The sequence below is a fragment of the Conger conger genome, chromosome 16 (assembly GCF_963514075.1).
Source record: "Conger conger chromosome 16, fConCon1.1, whole genome shotgun sequence".
Taxonomy (NCBI): domain Eukaryota; kingdom Metazoa; phylum Chordata; class Actinopteri; order Anguilliformes; family Congridae; genus Conger; species Conger conger.
Window position 1 is genome coordinate 22851448 of NC_083775.1, and position 21222 is coordinate 22872669.

Genomic DNA, 21222 nt, shown 5'->3' on the forward strand with positions numbered 1-21222 from the left:
GAAAGGCCCAGGGGGCAGGGAAAGCGGGGACACTCACGGTCTTTGTCGAACTTCGGTAACGTAGCGCCGCTGGCCGCCATCTCCGGATCGACCGTCTCCAGAAATATTGTCCAGGGGTTTTCATTGTCACTCAAGTCAATCATCTGCCAATCAACAGTGACAATCAAACACAGGCCACGCCCCTCAGTCTTACGCTCGCCCGATCTCGAGCGGCCAAACTGAGACTACCGGAAGGGCTCCGAGCACGCCGAATAAGTCCGGCAAAAGTAGCCTTTCCTTGGCGCGTTCCTTAAAAATAAAGTGCGGGAATTTGATTGCACTACAGGGAGCTGTAGGCTAATCTAGTTTATAGGGAGGAGGGGATTATCGGAAGCGAGCAGACTCATGCTTGCTACACTGCATGCAGCCACTAGAGGGCGCTGTGCACCCCATACTTACAGACTTGCTGCAGTCAGCCTCATAGTCCATCATGGCTGGTCTCTTTGTACCATTACTCCTGGCCTGCATGGGCCACAGCCGGATCTGATCCTGTGGGAAACCCTGCAGCAAATCAATACAACAACTAGATAAAACTTATTCACTAATACTCAGGCCAAATGTGTATTTACTACACACACACACACACACACACACAATACGCACTACACCACACACACGCATGCGCATGAAACCCATCTTGTACACATACTGCAGAGGACCCAAGGAAATATAATCCAAGTAGGCCAATCAGCTTATGAATAACAGCAGCAACTGAAAGGGCTCGTCACCCGTGGGCTGGGACTGCAGAGTGTGCAGTCTCTCCCTCTCCCCCCACCCTCCCCCCGTATGCGGTCAGGCACTTCATTAACCCACTCGGCTAACACACTGACTTCACTCTACGGATTTAGCCTGGCTCCCCCGGGACCTGGGCTCTTTAAGCGGAACACAACGGAACGGGCCTAGCAAGCCCGGGAGCCTGTATGTACCCCGTCCTCTCTGAAACAGAGACTCCGCCCGCAACGATGCCCGCGCGACCGCGCCCAGTTCACCAAGGCAATGCGTGCGGCTGTCATACGCCTCTAAAGCAGTGGGGTAGGCAGTCCTGGGCCTTTCTAGAAGCTTCTTCTGTTACACGGTTTCTTTCAGTTATTATGAACCCCTGGAGTCTGAATGGTGAAACGCGGCGTAGCCTCCAGCGCTTGGCCACCTCAGGTCAGTTATGGCGAACAGTTAACCCGGTGGTGCAAGTACGGGTAGAGTAAACCAGGTCTAAACCCTCGAGGGCTCGCTGCGGGGAGAGAGGGGAACTCACCATGGTCTGGGACAGGTTCTGGACGAACTCGGCCAGTGTGGAGCTCTTCAGCACCTTGAAGACCGTGTACTTCACCTTCTCCTCGTCGTACATGTCGTTGCCCTGGTGACCGCAGAACTGGTCTTCCGTCACGATCTGGAAACAGAGCGCGGGTACACAAAATGAAATGCCCTTTCCGGTTTCCCCCCACCCTATATCCTGTTTGCTTTGTGAGTGAAGTACCATTTTCTCTCTTGCCATTGTATAATGAACATACGGTTTAGAAACGCTGCTGGTGTATGCACTGTGCTGTCCTGCCCTGGACGAGTGCCTGTTTTGTGGATGAATGTAAAAAGCCCAGCGGGTGATATCTGAGGTTCAGATTATTCCCTTCTGTGGCTAGGGAAAGAGCACAGGCCCTGTGAGCAGCAGGCCAGCCCTGATGGCCCTCCTCTGCAGAGGCACTAGCCCACCTGTGTCTGCAGCGATACTCATATATATACCTGCAACTTGGCTCACCTGCAACTAACTTCACTCACCTGTACCATTTGCTCGCCTGTAACTAACTTCACTCACCTGTACCATTTGCTCGCCTGTAACTAACTTCACTCACCTGTACACTTTGCTTGCCTGTAACTAACTTCACTCACCTGTACACTTTGCTTGCCTGTAACTAACTTCACTCACCTGTACCATTTGCTCGCCTGTAACTAACTTCACTCACCTGTACACTTTGCTTGCCTGTAACTAACTTCACTCACCTGTACCATTTGCTCGCCTGTAACTAACTTCACTCACCTGTACCATTTGCTCGCCTGTAACTAACTTCACTCACCTGTACACTTTGCTTGCCTGTAACTAACTTCACTCACCTGTACACTTTGCTTGCCTGTAACTAACTTCACTCACCTGTACCATTTGCTCGCCTGTAACTAACTTCACTCACCTGTACACTTTGCTTGCCTGTAACTAACTTCACTCACCTGTACCATTTGCTCGCCTGTAACTAACTTCACTCACCTGTACACTTTGCTTGCCTGTATCTTTGCTCACCTGTACTTGCATGTAGAGGTGCGCCTCCTGGCGCTCCTTCCTCTTCTGCGCCTCCACCCTCTTCTCCTCCTGCAGCCGCTCCACCAGCTGCTGGGGGATGTCCAGGTCTGTAACGGGCTGCAGCACCTCGCCTGCGCAAAAGGCATCACAAACAGCCACTGAGAACAGCATTACAAACACCCACTGAGAACAGCATCACAAACACCCACTGAGAACAGCATCACAAACACCCACTGAGAACAGCATCACAAACACCCACTGAGAACAGCATTACAAACACCCACTGAGAACAGCATTACAAACACCCACTGAGAACAGCATCACAAACACCCACTGAGAACAGCATTACAAACACCCACTGAGAACAGCATTACAAACACCTACTGAGAACAGCATCACAAACACCCACTGAGAACAGCATTACAAACACCCACTGAGAACAGCATCACAAACACCCACTGAGAACAGCATCACAAACACCCGCACTGAAAACAGTATCACAAACACCCGCACTGAAAACAGCATTACCACTGAGAACAGCATTACCACAAACACCCGCACGCAGAACAACATCACCACTGAGAACAGAATCACAAACACCCGCACTCAGAACAGCATTACCACTGAGAACAGCATCACAAACACCCGCACTCAGAACAGCATTACCACTGAAAACAGCATTACCACAAACACCTGCACGCAGAACAACATCACCACTGAGAACAGAATCACAAACACCCGCACTCAGAACAGCATTACCACTGAGAACAGCATCACAAACACCCGCACTCAGAACAGCATTACCACTCAGAACAGCATTAACACTGAAAACAGCATCACCACAAACACCCGCACGCAAAACAGCTTTACCACTGAGAGCAGCATCATCACAAACACCCGCATGCAGAACAAGATCACCACAAACACCCGCACGCAGAACAGCATCACCACAAACACCCGCACTCAGAACAGCTTTACCACTGAGAACAGCATTACCACAAACACCCGCACGCAAAACAGCTTTACCACTGAGAACAGCATCATCACAAACACCCGCACGCAGAACAGCATTACCACAAACACCCGCACGCAGAACAGCATTACCACAAACACCCGCACTCAGAACAGCATTACCACAAACACCCGCACTCAGAACAGCATTACCACAAACACCCGCACTCAGAACAGCATCACCACAAACACCCGCACTCAGAACAGCATCACCACAAACACCCGCACTCAGAACAGCATTACCACAAACACATGCACTCAGAACAGCATCACCACCAACACCCTCACCACAAACACGTGCACTCAGAACAGCATCACCACAAAAACTTGCACTCAGAACAGCATTACCACAAACACACGCACTCAGAACAGCATCACCACCAACACCCTCACCACAAACACGTGCACTCAGAACAGCATCACCACAAAAACCCGCACGCAAAACAGCATTACCACAAACACCAGCACTCAGAACAGCATTACCACTGAGAACAGCATTACCAATGAGAACAGTATTACCACAAACACCAGCACTCAGAACAGCATTACCACTGAGAACAGCATCACCACAAAAACCCGCACGCAAAACAGCATTACCACAAACACCCGCACTGAAAACAGCATGACCACAAACACTCGTACTCAGAACAACATTACCAAACACCCGCACTGAAAACATCATTAACATTGAGAACAGCATCACCACAAACACCCGCACTCAGAACAGCATTACCACAAACACCCGCACTCAGAACAGCATCACCACAAACACCCGCACTGAGAACAGCATCACCACAAACACCCGCACTCAGAACAGCATCACCACAAACACCCGCACTCAGAACAGCATTACCACAAACACACGCACTCAGAACAGCATCACCACCAACACCCTCACCACAAACACGTGCACTCAGAACAGCATCACCACAAAAACTTGCACTCAGAACAGCATTACCACAAACACACGCACTCAGAACAGCATCACCACCAACACCCTCACCACAAACACGTGCACTCAGAACAGCATCACCACAAAAACCCGCACGCAAAACAGCATTACCACAAACACCAGCACTCAGAACAGCATTACCACTGAGAACAGCATTACCAATGAGAACAGTATTACCACAAACACCAGCACTCAGAACAGCATTACCACTGAGAACAGCATCACCACAAAAACCCGCACGCAAAACAGCATTACCACAAACACCCGCACTGAAAACAGCATGACCACAAACACTCGTACTCAGAACAACATTACCAAACACCCGCACTGAAAACATCATTAACATTGAGAACAGCATCACCACAAACACCCGTACTCAGAACGGCATTGCCAAAAACCCACACTGAAAACATCATTAACACTCAGAACAGCATTAACACTGAAAACGGCATGACCAAACACCCGCACACAGAACAGCATTACCAAACACCCGCACTGAAAAAAGCATTACCACTGAAAACAGCATTACCACTAACACCCGCCCTGAAAGTACCCGAATATAGAACCCGTGATAAAAACACTTCATGCTTGTCACTATTTGTATCTTATTTCATCCCGCTTCTGATACACTATAAGCACCATAATAATTTGTTATTTATGTTCTTATTGTGAATTGGCAAACTACGGCAAAAAGTATCTTCTCCATCCAGAATAGTAAGAATGTAAGCTAGTAAGAATGCTCTTCAAAACCAGTCAGTTTAGTTTCCCAGCATGCCCAGCTTTCTATTAGCTACTCAGCGGTCATTCAAGGATTCCTCCTGCAATTCGGCTTCAATACATTGGGGGCAACAAAACGTAGCTAACAAGAATAGTTTGGCTAGCTTTGTAGCTCCAAATAAAATAAGGAACAGTGCCCTGCATCAGTTTCGATTTATAAATAGTTTCAGTTTGTTCTTTACGTAAAAGATGTATGCGGATACGTTGGTAGCGTTCACTGCACAAACGCATAATGATATCTGATGCTATGCAAGCAAATGAGCCATTGTTCGAGTAGCTATTCAATGTTAAACATGCGGCCATTTGAAACTCATTGTGACGCAGGATATATTCCGGCATTTTCCGCCATTGCCATTTCTTTCATCTTCATTCATCCTCTTTCATTGCCTTTCATGAGACTCTGTTTCCATTCTGTGGGGTCTAAAGCCGCAGTTCTCACTGGAAGACGCCCGTCACTCGCCTTGTATTAATAAGACCGATTGATGCTCCTTGCATCATCACTTAACTTTTTTTGGCTTCATAAAAATATTACAGACTTAAGAACCAACCTTAATGTATTTACTAATCAGTACACTGGGGCAGCCTATTGCAAGAGGGGATAAATGGAAACACTGAATTAATTTACAGCAGCATATGTGTCAACGGATTACTGTGGCATTTTCAGGACAGTCATTATACGGTCACAAACTGGCATCCCTACCAGACCTCCGTGCTAAAAACAGCACACTATAGACACCTGCACTGTACACAGCATCCACTGCGCTAAAAGCAGCCTACATACCTGAAACATGACAGGCAACTGCCCACACGCAAAACACCGACACGGTTACAGGGAACCTACTACGAATGCAATCGCTAAAAATAACCACAATGAACACAAACACTCATGGTGTGAAACCTATCCAGCCGTTCACACCATTACCCCTTTCTATGTAAGTGGCTATCATTAACTATTATACCAGGTAAACCACCAAAGCACTTGCACTATTAGAAGGTAAGCATCAAAACACCCGCCAAACACCCACGCCATTACAGGTCAGCTATCCCAGCACCCCCAGCACACCTCCACCCATAACAGAAGAGCAGAAGGCCTGCAGGCGCGGGGCCGGAGCGGAGCTTACCGAGCTTGGACTCCCGGATGTACACCAGCATGTACGCGTTCGTGCAGTGGCGCACGGACAGGTCGTCATCGTGGCCGCCGTAGTTGTGTTCTATCGCCTCCTCTTTAGTACACCGGGACACAACGTCGTCGTCAAATTTGCACCACTGGAAGAGGAAGGGGGAAAGAGAGAAAGAGGGAGGAAGGGGGAAAGGGAGAAAGAGGGAGGAAGAGGGAGAGAGAGAGGGAGGGAGAGAGAGAGAGAGAGAGAGGCAAAGTGAAGGGGAGAGAGAAGAGAGAGAAGCAGACAGAGACAGACAGACAGGGAGGACAGGGAGAGAGGGAGAGGGAGAGACAAACTCACCATTTCAATGGATGTGAGTTTCATTAAGACTAAGTACATTTTAGGTTCTAAGAAAGCAGAGCCATTTGAGCGCTGATCGCGCTGACATCATCATTACTACAGCAGAGCATTACTATGAGCATCAATCTTGGCACAGTCACATCACTGAATACTGTATCGCCATCATTCCACAAGGCATTCAATACAATGACAAGCAAAGCAATGTCAAAAACAATATACAACTACATATTACATTTGAATAAGCTATTTTTTTTCCCTACATATCCATTCGCTTGCATCACAGCTACAACACCACTTTCGCAGCGGGCAAGAAAGACGAATGTAATGAAGAAACATGAATGCAGGAGTACAGGGAAAGCATTCAGACTTTAGGAGATGACCCCGAGTACACACCTGCACTGGGCCTTTAAAAGGGCGATTAGCAGAACAATGGGGTGAAATAAGATGACCAATCGAACGCACAACACCAGAGGGACAGCAGAGCGGACGCAGGGTAAAGGGGAGTAAGGGTGAAAGCGGAGAAAAACAGCGTAGACGGAACAGTGGAGCAAACAGTGACGAGACAAAAATGAGGGCACTCAAAGACGGGGGAAGCACAGGGGTGAACGGAAGAGCAGTAGGAGACCCTGGGTTTGTAGGGATGAGACCACAACCCAATGACACCATCCAGAGGCCACACAATAAGCTGCATCGTAATTCCAGTGTTACTCAATCAGACCTGAAAGGAGTGGTAACCTTCAGTCTTTAAAATGCATGACATAAAATTTCGTACATGCTAAATTTCCATCCGGAAATGCCATCTTTCATTCAGCTTTCATCAGGAATCTTTATGAAGGAAAGAGGTGGTGCCTGTACTTGTGGTGGCAGCACAGTGGGGTGAATGTGATAATTTTAACACTCGCAGTTTGTCTCCGGTGATCAGCAATATCAGCACAGAAAGGTTTCCATTCTTATGGTGCATGGAAGTCTGACAGTCAGAGCATTGCATCAAGGTGAATGTATGCAGGTGAGCACACTGGCGAGTATGAGCGTACATTTTAAAAGCAAACTGCAGCATCGCAACTATGAGCAACATTTTATTGATTGAGTTTTACTCCAAATAGCAGCCCATTTCACTGTTGTTGTACGAGTGCGATTAAATTTACAAGCACGTTCGCAGAATGCTTAAGTTCCAAATGTGAGCAAATTGGTTATACTGCACAGTCCTAGTCCCTGAATTTCTCACAAATAATCTCCAGAGGTGGGTTTTAAACATTTGACCTCTCTTAACCAAGCTTCCCATTTTAGCATATGCATTACCACAAACATGTCCACAGGCAAGACCATCCCAATTTTCTGATAGTAAAAAAATCCAATAAACCGCAGTTAAAAACTACATTATTCACCTGGCAGAGTACTCACTTTTTTAAAATTATTTTTATGCATTTACTTATTTACACATTTTATTTATTCCCTGGAAAGCACGGCAGAGACTGCAGTGTGAAAGCATGGCGCAATAAGAGGTCAGGCTGGATGGTCTCATCTCCACGGGCCAGGGCAGAGGACAGGGCAATGGAGAAACGACGAGGACACGAATAAGCCCCAGACCAGCGCCCACCCGCCCCCTCCCCCCACCACCCCAAAAATAGTAAAGGTTTTCTCACTATTGGCTCCTTGACACTCACTTTGCCGTCTCCTTTGGGGTTGAGGTAGACGACGTAGTGACCGCCGTGGTTGTCCCCACTGTGGACCAGCACGGCGTGCAGGATGTAGTTAGCGGGGTCCTTCACGTCCGGCTTCTGCAGAAACTCATCCAGAGGCAACTGCTCCGGGAACTCGAACCTGGGGGGTGAAAACAGCCCTCGTGACCGGTCCCATTACACCAATCAGCTGGAAAAGGTTCACTACCCTATGGCGCACCAAATCTACTGTGGGCCACTAACAATCGTCTTAGGTCAGGGGAACCCAACTGCGGCCCAGGAGAGTGAGAAAATCGGTTTGTTTTCATATTTACACTAAAATTGATTGGCTGCAGCAGTTGTTTACACCCCCCTCACTAGATATAATATATGTTTTTTTTTTTGTTTTTTTTTTAAACCCAGACTGCATGGCTCTCTACAAGGAGAAAAGATGTACAACTTGTTGATGAAAATGAACAGACTCACATATGCGGGTTATGAAACAGTGAGTGCCAGCCCACCAGTGGCCTGATTGCTAGTGGATTGTTCACCATCGTTATGACTGTAATATCTGCCTGGCAGGATTAAAGGCCCTCTCATATCTCTGAAGGGTCAGGGAGAGCACCATTCAATGGGGCCTGTATTTCTCACTAATTGACAACGGTTTAATTAAAGCTGCAACTGGTCATTCTTTTAGAAATAGGACGGTCCTGCTTAAATCAGAGAGGTAGGCGGTTCACATCGAAAACCAATCAACAATGACAATGACCGTGCACATCCACATAACGGTACGTATAGCTTGATGTGTTGAGACTTTCACGGATAGTGTTATCCACTGATCTTGCATCACGAGGACAATCTACTACCAAAAATAAAAGAAAGTTTGCTCTAAAACTGAAATGATCATCGAAGCACAATTGACCAATCCTAAGCCTCGCCCCTTAGCCATTGACGGTCCAATCACAGCTTGGCAATCTTTGCAAGCCCACAACCTCAGCCAAGCACAGTCCAGTTCAGCGCCCGCCACATTATAATGAATTGTAATAATGAAGTAAGTGATAAGCATTTTTATTGTTCAAAATGGTAAGGAGATGTGCCTGGGGGACAGGATACCTGGGTGTGTAGAACGCACTGCGCCTTTCTTCCTTTTCCCATTCCGCTAGGCTCATCACCAACTGAGCTTTCACAACATCTCCAAAGACACCCGATTCTGTTTACAGTTAACTATTCATTCAAGACTAATTTCATGTACTCGTTTAATACCTGCCACTTGACAACATTAGTTTGTTTGATACTCTATAACTACAATATAGACCAATATAAGCTTTAGGAGTGGAGCTGGGTATGAATTTCAATTAGGTCAAAATTTCAACACTAATTTATCTGGACTTTTCGCCAGTACCTTGGTAGATCTAATCAATAACGCATTTCATTTGGCAGCCAGTTCTTGGAAGGAAATGTTTGCTAATGCTATCTGTGTGGTCAGTCAAATTATGAAGTTTACTTAGGCTAGCAATGTAAGCCAATGTTGGATGTTAACCAGCACTGGCTAGAAGGCCCCTTGACAGCTGTAGCCAGTATCACTTGTTGTCTATACAACCAGATTCCACAAGGGTCCTGTATCAGGGCTGAGGCAGACCCAGCACATGCTCTGCCACAAAACAGTCTTAGCCGACTTAGCCGCCTATTATACAATTAGCATACCGTGACTTGAAGTTACTTCATCTACAAAAAAAACAGGGTCTGTGCTGAGCGTCAGAAAGCCTTGGGTGTATTGCAGCCCCAATTCAGTACACTGAAGACAGCAGTCGTCTACCGAACTGGGGCTAGGTACACTGGGAAACTGTGTCTGGGACGGGAGGGTAGCCTTGTTCAAACATTTACATGTATAAAAGATATCTCACTAGTGTTAGCCATCATGGAAATCAGCCATGTTTAGACTAGATTGTGAACTTGGCCAAACAGTCACTCCACTAACTACCAAACAGGGTGGAAAAATGTAAAACTTTTAACTGCATGGGTAAACACCGCAACAACGGAAAAGATTCCAACATTTTTAGCGCAGCCTTAGCTATGCCAGTCTGTAATCGGATAAATGAATCCTGCTTGCCAGTGAGTAGTAGCCGGAAATGTTGGGTCTCTCAGTGGGCGTTTTGATTCTCAAGATGTTTTCAAAACACTGCGACCGTTGAGAAAGTTACCAACTGCCGCTTTAACAATTATGAAGGGGGGGATGGAAACACATCCTCCACAGGATCAGAACTGTGTACCATTTTTACGGTCGAACTGCTTCGAATCAACATCGGCCAATTGCGTCACAATGAGACAAATGCGAATTTTAACCATGTAGTTGCAGGCAGAACCTTAACCATCGATGCATTTTTGATATAGGACCGACCCTCTTGCAAAATGGGCTCACCTGTCGTTGATCTTGATGTTTTGGTCTGTCTGGGGGTCGTACATGAACCTCATAAGCTGCAGGTGCAGGATGGGCGGGAACGTGAGAAACTTTACACCCTTCTCCGCTTCCTGTGCAAAAAGAAGACCGTGAAACTCTTTAAAAGAGGTATTAATAAAAAAAATTTTAAACTATCGTGCCAATGCAGAATACCCCGTGTTAGGAAAGACACCACCTACAGGTGTAGTGGGGAACTACGGGCGGCGCTGCTCGGGGAAGCCTCACCTGCAGGCCGTGCTCTCCCGCGTCGTACTTGTTGTCTCCGTCCAGCTGCTCCACGGCCACGTAGTCTTTGAAAGACTCAAAAACTGCAGAGGACAGAGCAGGAAGCGGTGAGAAGCGCACCACAGAGCTACAGCGCACCCTGAACTCTCCCCAGATAACCAAACCCCACGTCCCTCCAGCATCTCTGCACTTCCTCAAACACCCCAACAAAGTCTGAAGAAGATTGAAATTATAAGTTCCAACTTTTCAAGAAAACAGAGCTAAATGTGCTGGCTCTAAAGAACCTATGAGCGTGCCGCTGTCTCAAATCAAATACAGAAGCGCATTAAAAGAAATGTTTTTGTCAAACAAGAGTGACTGATGGTTGTATTTATTGGGCTGGTGCATTAAGGTTGATGGTTGTTCTTAAATCTTAACAAGCAATAATGAACACGGGTAAATGGCCATGGTTCTCCTACAAACTTTTCTATAGAGTTTCTTGAAATGAGAACGGGAAGTAATAATCAAATTTAGATCGTTCTGACGCTTTGCATTCAGAAAGATGTTTTGTACTGGTACTGGAATTAAATGGGGAAAAAAAGCGTAGGTAAATCAGACGGTGCTGTGGAAACCTGTCGGTCCAGAACAACCAAGAGAAAGGCCTGCGGTCTAAAGCAGGCGAGTCTGGGAACGAGGAAAGAAAAGAGCAACGAGCATACTTACTGTTTTTCTTTCCTTTTATGCTGAGCTGGATGTCGTAGTAATCTTCTATTCGCTCAGATCTATAGTCTACATGTTTACACTGGATATAGGACTGCAAGGAAATAAAAAAAGGACACAACTTAATAGAAACAACTCAGGAGGAAAAAGAACCAAAATACATACACACACAAACCACAAAAAAAACCCAACAAAAACCAATGAAAAAAAGGACACCGAAGACTGGAGTTTGAGACTTACCACCATTTTCCCGCGGAAGAGCTTCGGGATGGTGCCTTCCACACACGTCCCTTTCATCTTGTTTTCCACATTGTCCAGAAGCTACACCAGAGAAACATACGCTGACTAAGGACCACATTTCCTGCGGTTTTTACGAAATGACAACCACAGAGCGTTTGCGACTGGAGTTTGCCTTTGTGTAACCCGGGCAGCGTTTCTGTGTTAAACTAGTATCCAACTCCACATCTCACATGGGCTTGTGTTACTACTCCTCAAGTCAAAAACATCTGGGCGTGATCCCGTCACAATCTGGCATTGTGAAGCGAGAGGGCATCCGAAAATGAGCAAAAATACAGTGTATTTTTGTGTCTACTACCTATTTACGGATATTGAATTAGCATGCATATATAAATCTGCGTTTACAATGCGTGTCCACTCAAATATAAGATGAATACTCACCACCCTGCAGAGTTCCTGCACGTCATGCTGCATGAAGCTGTCTAGAGTTTCCCACCTTTAAAAAGAAAAGCGCTTAATGTTGTACATCATGACAGCAAAAACCTAATGGACTAATTTATTTTTTCTTTTCTTTTTTGTGGGGTGGGGGCGGCAATACCCAAATGACTATTTGTGGCCATGTTCATGAAAGATGCCCACTCAGTGGTCTGCTTCTATTCACACTACAGCCCACTGTCAAGATCAGTCCAATCGGAGGATGTGGTTTCATGCACTAACTGATGTGAGACCGTGGGGCTCATCCAGGCAGCACAGTCTGGGCCGAATAAGCCACCCAGCAGCCCGGGTGTACCCAGCTTAGTGCAGGAACCCTATGCATCATATTTTCGTTTGTAACCTGCCGCACGTGGTCAGGAACAGATTGAAGACGTCGGAATGTGCATGTTTTTTTTTGTTGCCAGTGAGGAGAACGTACCCGAAGGACTTTGTGAGTTTCTTGGTCCCCACGGGTTTGTCGCTGTGCTGGAGCTCGTAAAACACCCTCTGCAGGGCCAGGGGAACGCTTTTAGAGGAGTCATCTCCCTCTGTGGGCATCATGTACACTGCCTGTGAGAGAGAGAGAAGGAGAGAAAGAGAGAGAGAGAGAGAGAGAGAGAGAGAGAGAGAGAGAGAGAGAGAGGGGCAAAGTGAAGGGGAGAGAGAAGAGAGAGAAGCAGACAGAGACAGACAGACGCATGCAGAGAGACACAGACAGGGGAAGAAGGAGAGACAAAGCATGTGAGAGAAATTTTGCAAGAGAGCAGTGTTGTCTCAACACCATGTGGAGCCCGGCCTGGCCTGAGACTCAACACTTTGCAATTTCACAGCCATTTTAGCAACAAACACAAAGACGGCCAAACTGCCGTTAGCACGCCGCTTATTCATATACTCACCCGACGAAGCTGGTTTGTGAAGAACAGAGTCTGTAACAAGCTGTTCATGTAACATGTGGCCCCTTGGTTTTTCAAACCAACATAGCCAGTGTGTTTCTTCGAGTCCCACCTGCAAACAACAAGGAGGTCACATGCTGGAATCCACCCCACAAGCATTCGTAATCATCACACAACACTTTAGTGGGACAACGAATTCTGCAGAAAGACTGATGGCGTTTAAATACCACCGCCTGACCTAAGAGAAAGGGGCACTTAAAAAATGAAATCGAGGTACGTTTCCACTTACCCAGAGTACCATCTATATCCACATAACTGGTTCCATCTCATTCTAGATATATCCACGACAGCTCACCTTGATAAAAATGGACCACAATGGACCCATGCTTTTGTGGCACTCAAAATGCCGTATACTTGCATACTTGAGAAAGACTCAACAGCAGCATCCCTTTCCAAATGCTACTATGGAAGTACGCCAGCTGTGTATATCTGTGCAAAGTCTCAACCAAAGAACACCAGTATTCAGTGAGTCAGTGTCAACATCTTTAAAGTGAGAACATATTTTTGTAGGCCAAACTGTAGGATTATTCTACCATGGGTCCCTTGGCAGATTTCCAATGTAATTTATGTTGTAGAAGAAAAACCTGGAAACCTGCCAAAGGCCTGCCATGGTTCAAAAATGCTAACTCACTTCCGGGTATTTAGGACTACAAAACTTGCTTTGGTTGAGCCGTTGCACAGATATACACAGCTCTTTGGTCGAAGTAGTTCTCGGGGAAACAGTGCACAAATGGACATAAGCTCTATGGACATTTCTGAATAACCGTGGCACTATACTTGGAAATAGTCTCTCCGCATGTATATTCCTGGGGCAATGAAGGCCACAAAAGCATGGATCCATTGTGGTCAGCTGTATCAGGGTGACCTGCACCAGATATGTCAAACCTCAGCGAAACAACCCGAATGGATTAACAGCACTCCGGCAAGTGGATCTGATTTTTGTGTAAATTGCCCCATTAAAAAGATGACCCCAAGGACTGTGAATGGCCGGACCATCACAAGACAGATTACGTTATTAGGAAAATAATGTTACAGCTGAAAAATATACACCAATTTGGAAATTGCCAATTGCCTTAGTGCTCTACAATCTAGCCTCTATCGAGATGATGGGGGCCCCTCCACACAGGGAAACATTGCCTTAGCAGACCAGGTCACTGTGCAGCCCAACAGATCTCTTCAGGAAACAGTATGCGACAGCAATGAACACACTTGCCTGGGCTGAACTAAAATCAAAAGAGCGAGAGAGACACTTACGCTACGCCATGTGGGGCGTCGGCCTGAACGTACACCTCGAAGGAGACCTTATCGTCTTCGATGAAGCCCCTTTCTGGATCGGTCACATCCTGAAAACCACCGCAAAGACAGGTCACCCCACCGTATCGATGCCCCCCCGTTCAAGGGCATTTCAAGTACTTGCCATCAAGATCCTTTTCTCCCAGATTCTATGACCCATAAAAACTGTACAACAGACCGTTTTCTGAGTGCGGAAGGCCAGTGATAAAGCAATTTAAAAATACACCCATATATGCTGACCGATGATCAACCCTTCAATACGTTACAAATGGCATTCGCTTTTCAGGTGGAACGACGCAAGGAACCATTCCGGTGAGCCAGTCGGAGCTTCAACAGGCCTTCAGGTTGACAGGGTCAGCATTTACCAATTCTGAACCCACCCAGACAAATGGCACCCGTGAAATCCCAGGATAATCGACACTGGTCGGCATTAGGAACGGGGACTCACGCTCCAGGACATGAAGTTGGAGAAGCCCCAGTCGTTCTCCTTGTGGAAGAACAGGTGGCTTATCCGGCGGCTGAAGGACTTCTCGTCGTCTTTGTAGTTGATGATTTTCAGCATGGCCTGGGCGTGGCAAGACCATGACCTGTGGACAGCGGAGGAGGCGTTACCACCTGGGGGCCTCAGACAGCTCAGCTACACAAAGAGCATTTACAGGGCTATACATCACATAAATGCACCACTCATTTGCTTAACAGACACCCTTATCTAGAGCGTTATATGCATTAGTTGCGCATAGATAATTCAGATTAAGTACTATACTAAAGGGTTAAGTATTGTATACAGCAGTCCCAAGTGGGATTAGAAGCTGCAACCTGTTTTACAAGCCTAGTACCCCAATCACAGCGCTACACTGCTGCATACAAGCTTTACAATTACACATGCCCCATACAGAGCTGTGATGGAGACAGAATATTCAAATAAAACTGTTCTATATAACATTTCTGGATTTTACCAATGATGTTAGTCGTTTAAGAGACAGCCAATGTAGACATTCAATATTATCTATGGTTTTTAGAATTTATATTTCATAGATGTTTTCATGTTTATTTTTTTATAATGTTGTGTACTATACTTAGCCTAACAGTGCAACAGGAGTACCTGAACCACCACCATGCCTTTATTTGGGATCATTTATGTCAATATGCCATTACTTTGTTCCTAGCTAAATATAACAGTTTGCCCTGTCATTTACAGGTAAATAAAAATGCTGCTGTAAGCCAAGGGCTACTTTTTGCATCTCCAAAAGGAACAGGACTTCAGAACTGTGCCCAACTAAACTATATCCAAGAGAGTCAGACTTAATGACAATCTCAATTTAAAAAATAAATGTTTGGTAAGCCCATTGAAATGGTGAGTGCAGAGTGAACCAAACCAAAAAATAGGGAGTTTAATGTAGCTGTTAAGATAGAAAACAAACAAGACAACCTTGTAGAGTGGTGTTCATGAAACAGCCAGGTTTCCCTTGCAACAACCCCTCTGGCCGACCCTGGTTTGTATTCTCCGAGGAGCTGACCCTGGTTTGTACTCTCTGAGGACCTGACCCTGGTTTGCACGGACGTGGACGCGGCTCTTACGTGGAGTCAGACTCGGCGTTGCACTGCAGGAAGAAGCCCACGCTCTTCTGATGGGGGCGGTCGGGGTAGAAGCGCGGCATGACCATGATCTTCCAGGGCAGGTTCCTCACGAAGCAGGAGGGGCTGAGCACCGACTCGCCCAGGCGGCTGAAACGCTCCACCACAAAGCGGAACGTGGCCTCGGACCGCCAGCTGGTGTCTGCAAGCGCAAAGATCCACCGTCAGACCGGACTGGAGGACCTGCAAAGCTCCTGCATCTGCTGGATTAATTACTCTCAATTCACGCTCATTTCTTAATATTAAATTCTTAATTACTCCACTCTTAGCTGGGTCCAGTGGCAAGTTCGAAAGCAATAACAATAAGCTATTTAGAGCACTTTTCATACAAGGAACCAAACAGCGCAAAATGTTTCACAATGGAATAAAAATAACACATAATAAAAATCATGGTGAAACGCGTCTCAAATCCAATAGTAGGCTTAAAGTGAATATGACATAAGTGCAGGTCATGGGCAGAGTGGCAGTGTTCAGGGCTGAAGCTGTGTTCAGGGCTGAAGCTGTGTTCAGGGCTGAAGCTGTGTTCAGGGTGAAGAGACGGACCCAGAGACGAGCCTCTATTAATGACATCACACCCTCTATTAATGCCCACATAGAGGGAGTGATGTCATCCAGCCCCACAGCGGCCTCTCGTTCTCAAAGACAGATTAGAAGGCTTTATTTAAATAAAGGGAGAAGCCCACCGTCCTCCATGTCCTCCTCCGTGTTGTTGTGTCCGTCGGCCATGGCCAGGTTCCCGTTGATGACCGGATTTGGAGTGATTCTCGGGGGATCATCTGTGTCACCTGCTAGAGAAACAAAAACGCACAAATAAAAACTCACATTTCCAGGAACACTACTAGGTGAAAGTGTCTGGGTGGACATGACCAACTTTCGCAGATTGTGATTCTCTGGTGCAATCAGCATTCCTTTTCTCACAGTTCATTGTCAAGCACTTGCAACGGAGTCTTGTTCCATTCAATTTCAAATGGAACTTCAGTTCAGATGTGCAAGGTTAATAAAAAAAATAAAAAAACACTAATGTTTTGGCCAGAGAGCGGTCTGTGCCCTGTAGCTTTGAATCTGAACTCTAGATTAACGCCAACATGTCTCAGCAAGCAGCGCTGAAGTCCTGTGATTGCTGGTAACAATGCTGCCAATGTGATCTTCAAGCAACTGCTCGCTGCAACCCAGACCAAACGGGGACGTGCGTTTCAGCCATCAAAATCCGCCCCCCCGATTGGCCGGCTCATCTGGTGCCGCTCCAAACGAAGTCGCCGTCTACCCAATTGTCACCTGATGCACAAACTAATCTGGAAAGAATCTGCTGCTTGAGTGCACCACCGCGGGATGGGACATGGGACGGATACAAGGGACAGCAGGCTAAAACGTTCCCTTCCCTCTGGGTCCGGGAGCACGTTCTAAGACATGGGCAAAATGACTCCCTGCGAAACTGTTCTGGTGTCATCACACAGTCATCCTAAGGGCTAAAATAGTCCGCAGGAAGGGCTCTACAGACCTGACCCCAAGGCCTATGGAGTAGACTGACCTATATTTGCCAAGAGGATTAAACGGCAAGTACAGGATATCAAGCAAACTGGGCCTCTGCAGCCTTTACCCAAAGTTCCGCTGGGATTCAATTGGGTGATCTCCATTATAAGTTCCTGACCTCTTGACCACCCTAATTGCATGGTGTACCAAAAACAACCAATGCAGTTCTACTCAATGTTCCTCAACTTCCTGAAGGGTCCTGAATGACAGCACAATGAGTTAAATGCATACACTGTACGGTAAGCTGTCCAGCTGACTGCGTGTAAAGAGGATGAATTCACATCCTGATTCCTAGGCACCGTTTTACCTGCACAGTACTACGTGGGAATACTGCAGTGTGAAGGATCAATTTCTGGCTAGTAAATATAAGGAAAATGTGTCCACGCAATCCGGATGAGAATATTTTAAATATCACATTTGAATTTTAAAAAATAATTTTAAATATTTACATTCCAACTGAATGCACGTTAATCCTCTCACCAATTCATGACAATTAAAGCAGGCACTGCCCAGGACATGACACTGTTTTTCTGAACCCGCTCGTTATCACTTCTCCGAAATCTAGCAGAAAAGTGAGACACTGCAGCCTCCGGGAGCCACACGCCAGCGAGCGAAGGTGTGGCAATGCTTCAATTATGCCTACCTACGGGCAAAACCGGGTGAGAACTATCAAGGTGTGTGGCAAAAAAAACAAACAAAAAAACAAGCGCTGATGCTTTGACGTGAAATGTGGAATAGCAGGTGGATATTATGAGACATGTCATGAGTCGTCATCGAACAGGACGGAAACCATTTCCACCTGCAAATGGGACTTTCATATGAAAATGGCCCTAACACGCACCTTCAAGCAAACAGGTACTTAAAAGAATTTACCCATTTATCAGTGTTTTCAGGACACTGGTCATTCAGATTTCCATTTAAGGACTATTGGTGAATGTATCTGTAAATGTTATATTCATCCGCATGCATTGGAACATTGTGTTGACAGTTAAATGGAACATACCAGGAACAAAAAATTAACCAATAATAAGCGGTACATTGAGTTCCAGGAGCTCCTCACAATAGTAGCTGGAAACACTAAATTATTCAGCACACCCAATAAAATGTAGTGATAATATATCAGAATATAAATGCATCAACATTAAGGCTTTGAAATATTATAAATATTAAGGGTGAGGTTATTCACCCTAAAATACAGTTATTGTCAGATAAATTGACAAACATAGGGGCAGCGTCAAGTATGACAAAATGCAACTAATTTACCAAATGAATATTTCTTTCACAAAGGCTTTACGGATTTTAGCCTGAAGTTACCAGTCAATCCAAGACAGTGGGCCTGAAAACTGACCTGTCTCAATAAATAAATTAGCTAGCAAGCTGCGTTTGCATTTAAAAGCCTTGGATGACTTGCACGAAATGGACAATGCCTCCCCTCTAGTCTAATGCCAAATCAAAAATACTCGTTGATAAAAACTTTGCTTCAGGATGTGGATTATATCAAAGGCGTTCCCGAGCTTATCGCGTTTAGCGAATACGCATATCACAAAAATAAAAAATTGGATAATTAAAAATGGCGAGCTCCACGCGTTGTTTCTTTATACAATGAAGCAGCAAATCCCCGCGCAGTGTCCGTACGAGCTCCACATGCGGGCCTTGCCGCAGACTCATCACAAGCCTGACTTGGCTAGCCACATAACTGCGCTAACAAGCTAGCAAGCCAGTTCCACATTGTCTAAAAAAAATCAATCGGCACTATCACTTAACGATACACATCTACGAACTAGATTACTTTACGTTAACCTCAATAACATACATTTGATTATCGGCTTGCTAGTGATAATCCGAATATTAACATTAGCGGTTAGCAAACTAAGGTTAGTTAAACTGACGCAACGAGCTGAGGGAATAAAATATATTTTGGACTTGCGTAACGTTACCAAGTTGGCTGGCAAACAATATCCAGGTGATCTGGTGTGGCTACTGTCAAAAAAACTTGTTTGAAAGCCGGACCTTAGCTATTCGAAACAATGTAATAGAGAGGCCTTTAAAATTGATTGTTGCAAAATATAATCCACCATCTTGAAGCGGAATGGCTGTACACTCCCCCCTGTGTGGCTAGCTACCATAGGTTTCGAAATCCACTGGGCCTGTAAATAACAGCTCGCTAGTCACCCAGTCTCACTTGATAACCTAACATTTTACCAGTAATTATCAAATATTGTCCAGTATACAAAACTAGTAGTAAATGGTATAGAAAAATCACCGTCGTCTGCACACAGCTGGGCGTTTAGAACCATAACTAACGGTTGTTTACAAACAAACAAGTAACGTTAGCTACATCGCTAAGCCACTACGTTAGTTAGCGAACGCTAGCTACACACAGCCGCGTTCACCTTTGAACAGCTTAACTAGCTAGCACAAGCGCGAGCGCGAGCTACAAATGCATTCAATAATATGTTCGGTTTCGCACAGTCAAGCTAACTTCGACAATCTGCAACATTAGCTGCTGGCAACTGATTCAGAGAACCACAGTATCCAAATTACTTTCAGGCTGTAGAATTTACTCGATCATTATGCGATTGAATGATTAGCTTGCTCAACTCTAGCTCATTTCATAGCCTAGGCTAAACGTTTTCATTTAAACTGGTAACGTCAGCTCGCTAATGGTTTTATAAGACGGTTTAGCATTAGCTAGCTAGTTAACGTTTATATCTACAAGCGAAATGTAACTTAGCGAGCTAACACGAATGTACAAAATAAAACCGTAACTGTTACCGCTTGGACTGAATAAGTTAAGTAAGTAGCTTGCAAAGCGATAGCTGCTAGCAAGCTACACAAGTAAGGGCACCTGCATTTCTATACAATTGTTTAACGCTGCTAAATTAGCTAATCGTTACGTTACGTTATCTAGACATTTGTGTGCATATACTCGTAATCGCACTGCGGCCTGGTTATTATAGTGGCTACCTATATAATATAACGTTACTTGCACAGGCTAATTTTACTTAGCAAAATAATCAGCTAGCAACCTTAACTTACCGATAGTAATTAGCTCGGTAGTTAAGAATTAAATATACGACTCGAATGTCCGTTGTAATTTGATTTACAGGATGTCAACATTTCTGATTTGAGTTCAATGCTAGCTTGCCAACTACCCACCATGCAAGCGGCCTTTGCTTACCTTCCATTTCCATATCCTCGGGCTCGCTAAGTTGCTGCTCGCCGGCTTTCTGCTGCTGTTGCTGGGTGTGATGGTGATTGTTCATGTTGGCAGCTAACGGGGTGTGTTGATGCCTGTAGTCTTGGGTCCCCTCGACCTTTTCCGACGTAGGTTCCGTGGGGAGCCGAGGCCGGGGAGGCTGAAGTGGGGATTGGGAATGCGGAGGTGGAGAACACAGGTCGAGCCTTAGCGGCTGGGCCTGCTCTAAAACGACCTCGGCTTTTTCAGCTGTCAACGCCGGGGATTGAGGGAGGAAAGTCGGTGGGGGAGCAGGCAGAGAAACGCGCACGTATTTGCTCGCTATTCGCCCAATC

The 21222-nt window shown here is 45.8% G+C and overlaps 1 protein-coding gene across 6 annotated transcripts in view; it reads right to left on the reverse strand.

Annotated features, from left to right (window-relative positions):
• usp7 (ubiquitin specific peptidase 7 (herpes virus-associated)) overlaps positions 1-21222 on the reverse strand; it is a 29529-nt gene extending 8307 nt beyond the window's left edge. For 2 of the 6 annotated variants that reach the window (XM_061223202.1, XM_061223206.1), the window contains exons 1-18: positions 20870-21096; positions 16842-16946; positions 16102-16300; positions 14972-15110; positions 14485-14573; positions 13174-13282; positions 12717-12847; positions 12245-12299; positions 11807-11887; positions 11570-11660; positions 10868-10950; positions 10604-10713; positions 8170-8347; positions 6185-6329; positions 2324-2454; positions 1292-1426; positions 439-540; positions 38-143 (exon numbers count right to left, since the gene is read on the reverse strand). In XM_061223202.1, coding sequence (XP_061079186.1) covers positions 38-143; positions 439-540; positions 1292-1426; positions 2324-2454; positions 6185-6329; positions 8170-8347; positions 10604-10713; positions 10868-10950; positions 11570-11660; positions 11807-11887; positions 12245-12299; positions 12717-12847; positions 13174-13282; positions 14485-14573; positions 14972-15110; positions 16102-16300; positions 16842-16946; positions 20870-20954 — 2074 coding nt within the window. In that variant the 5' untranslated portion in view covers positions 20955-21096. Of the gene's footprint in view, positions 1-37; positions 144-438; positions 541-1291; positions 1427-2323; positions 2455-6184; positions 6330-8169; positions 8348-10603; positions 10714-10867; positions 10951-11569; positions 11661-11806; positions 11888-12244; positions 12300-12716; positions 12848-13173; positions 13283-14484; positions 14574-14971; positions 15111-16101; positions 16301-16841; positions 16947-20869 lie in introns of all 6 variants that reach the window. The other 4 variants (XM_061223207.1, XM_061223201.1, XM_061223205.1 and 1 more) reach the window with 4 other exon arrangements.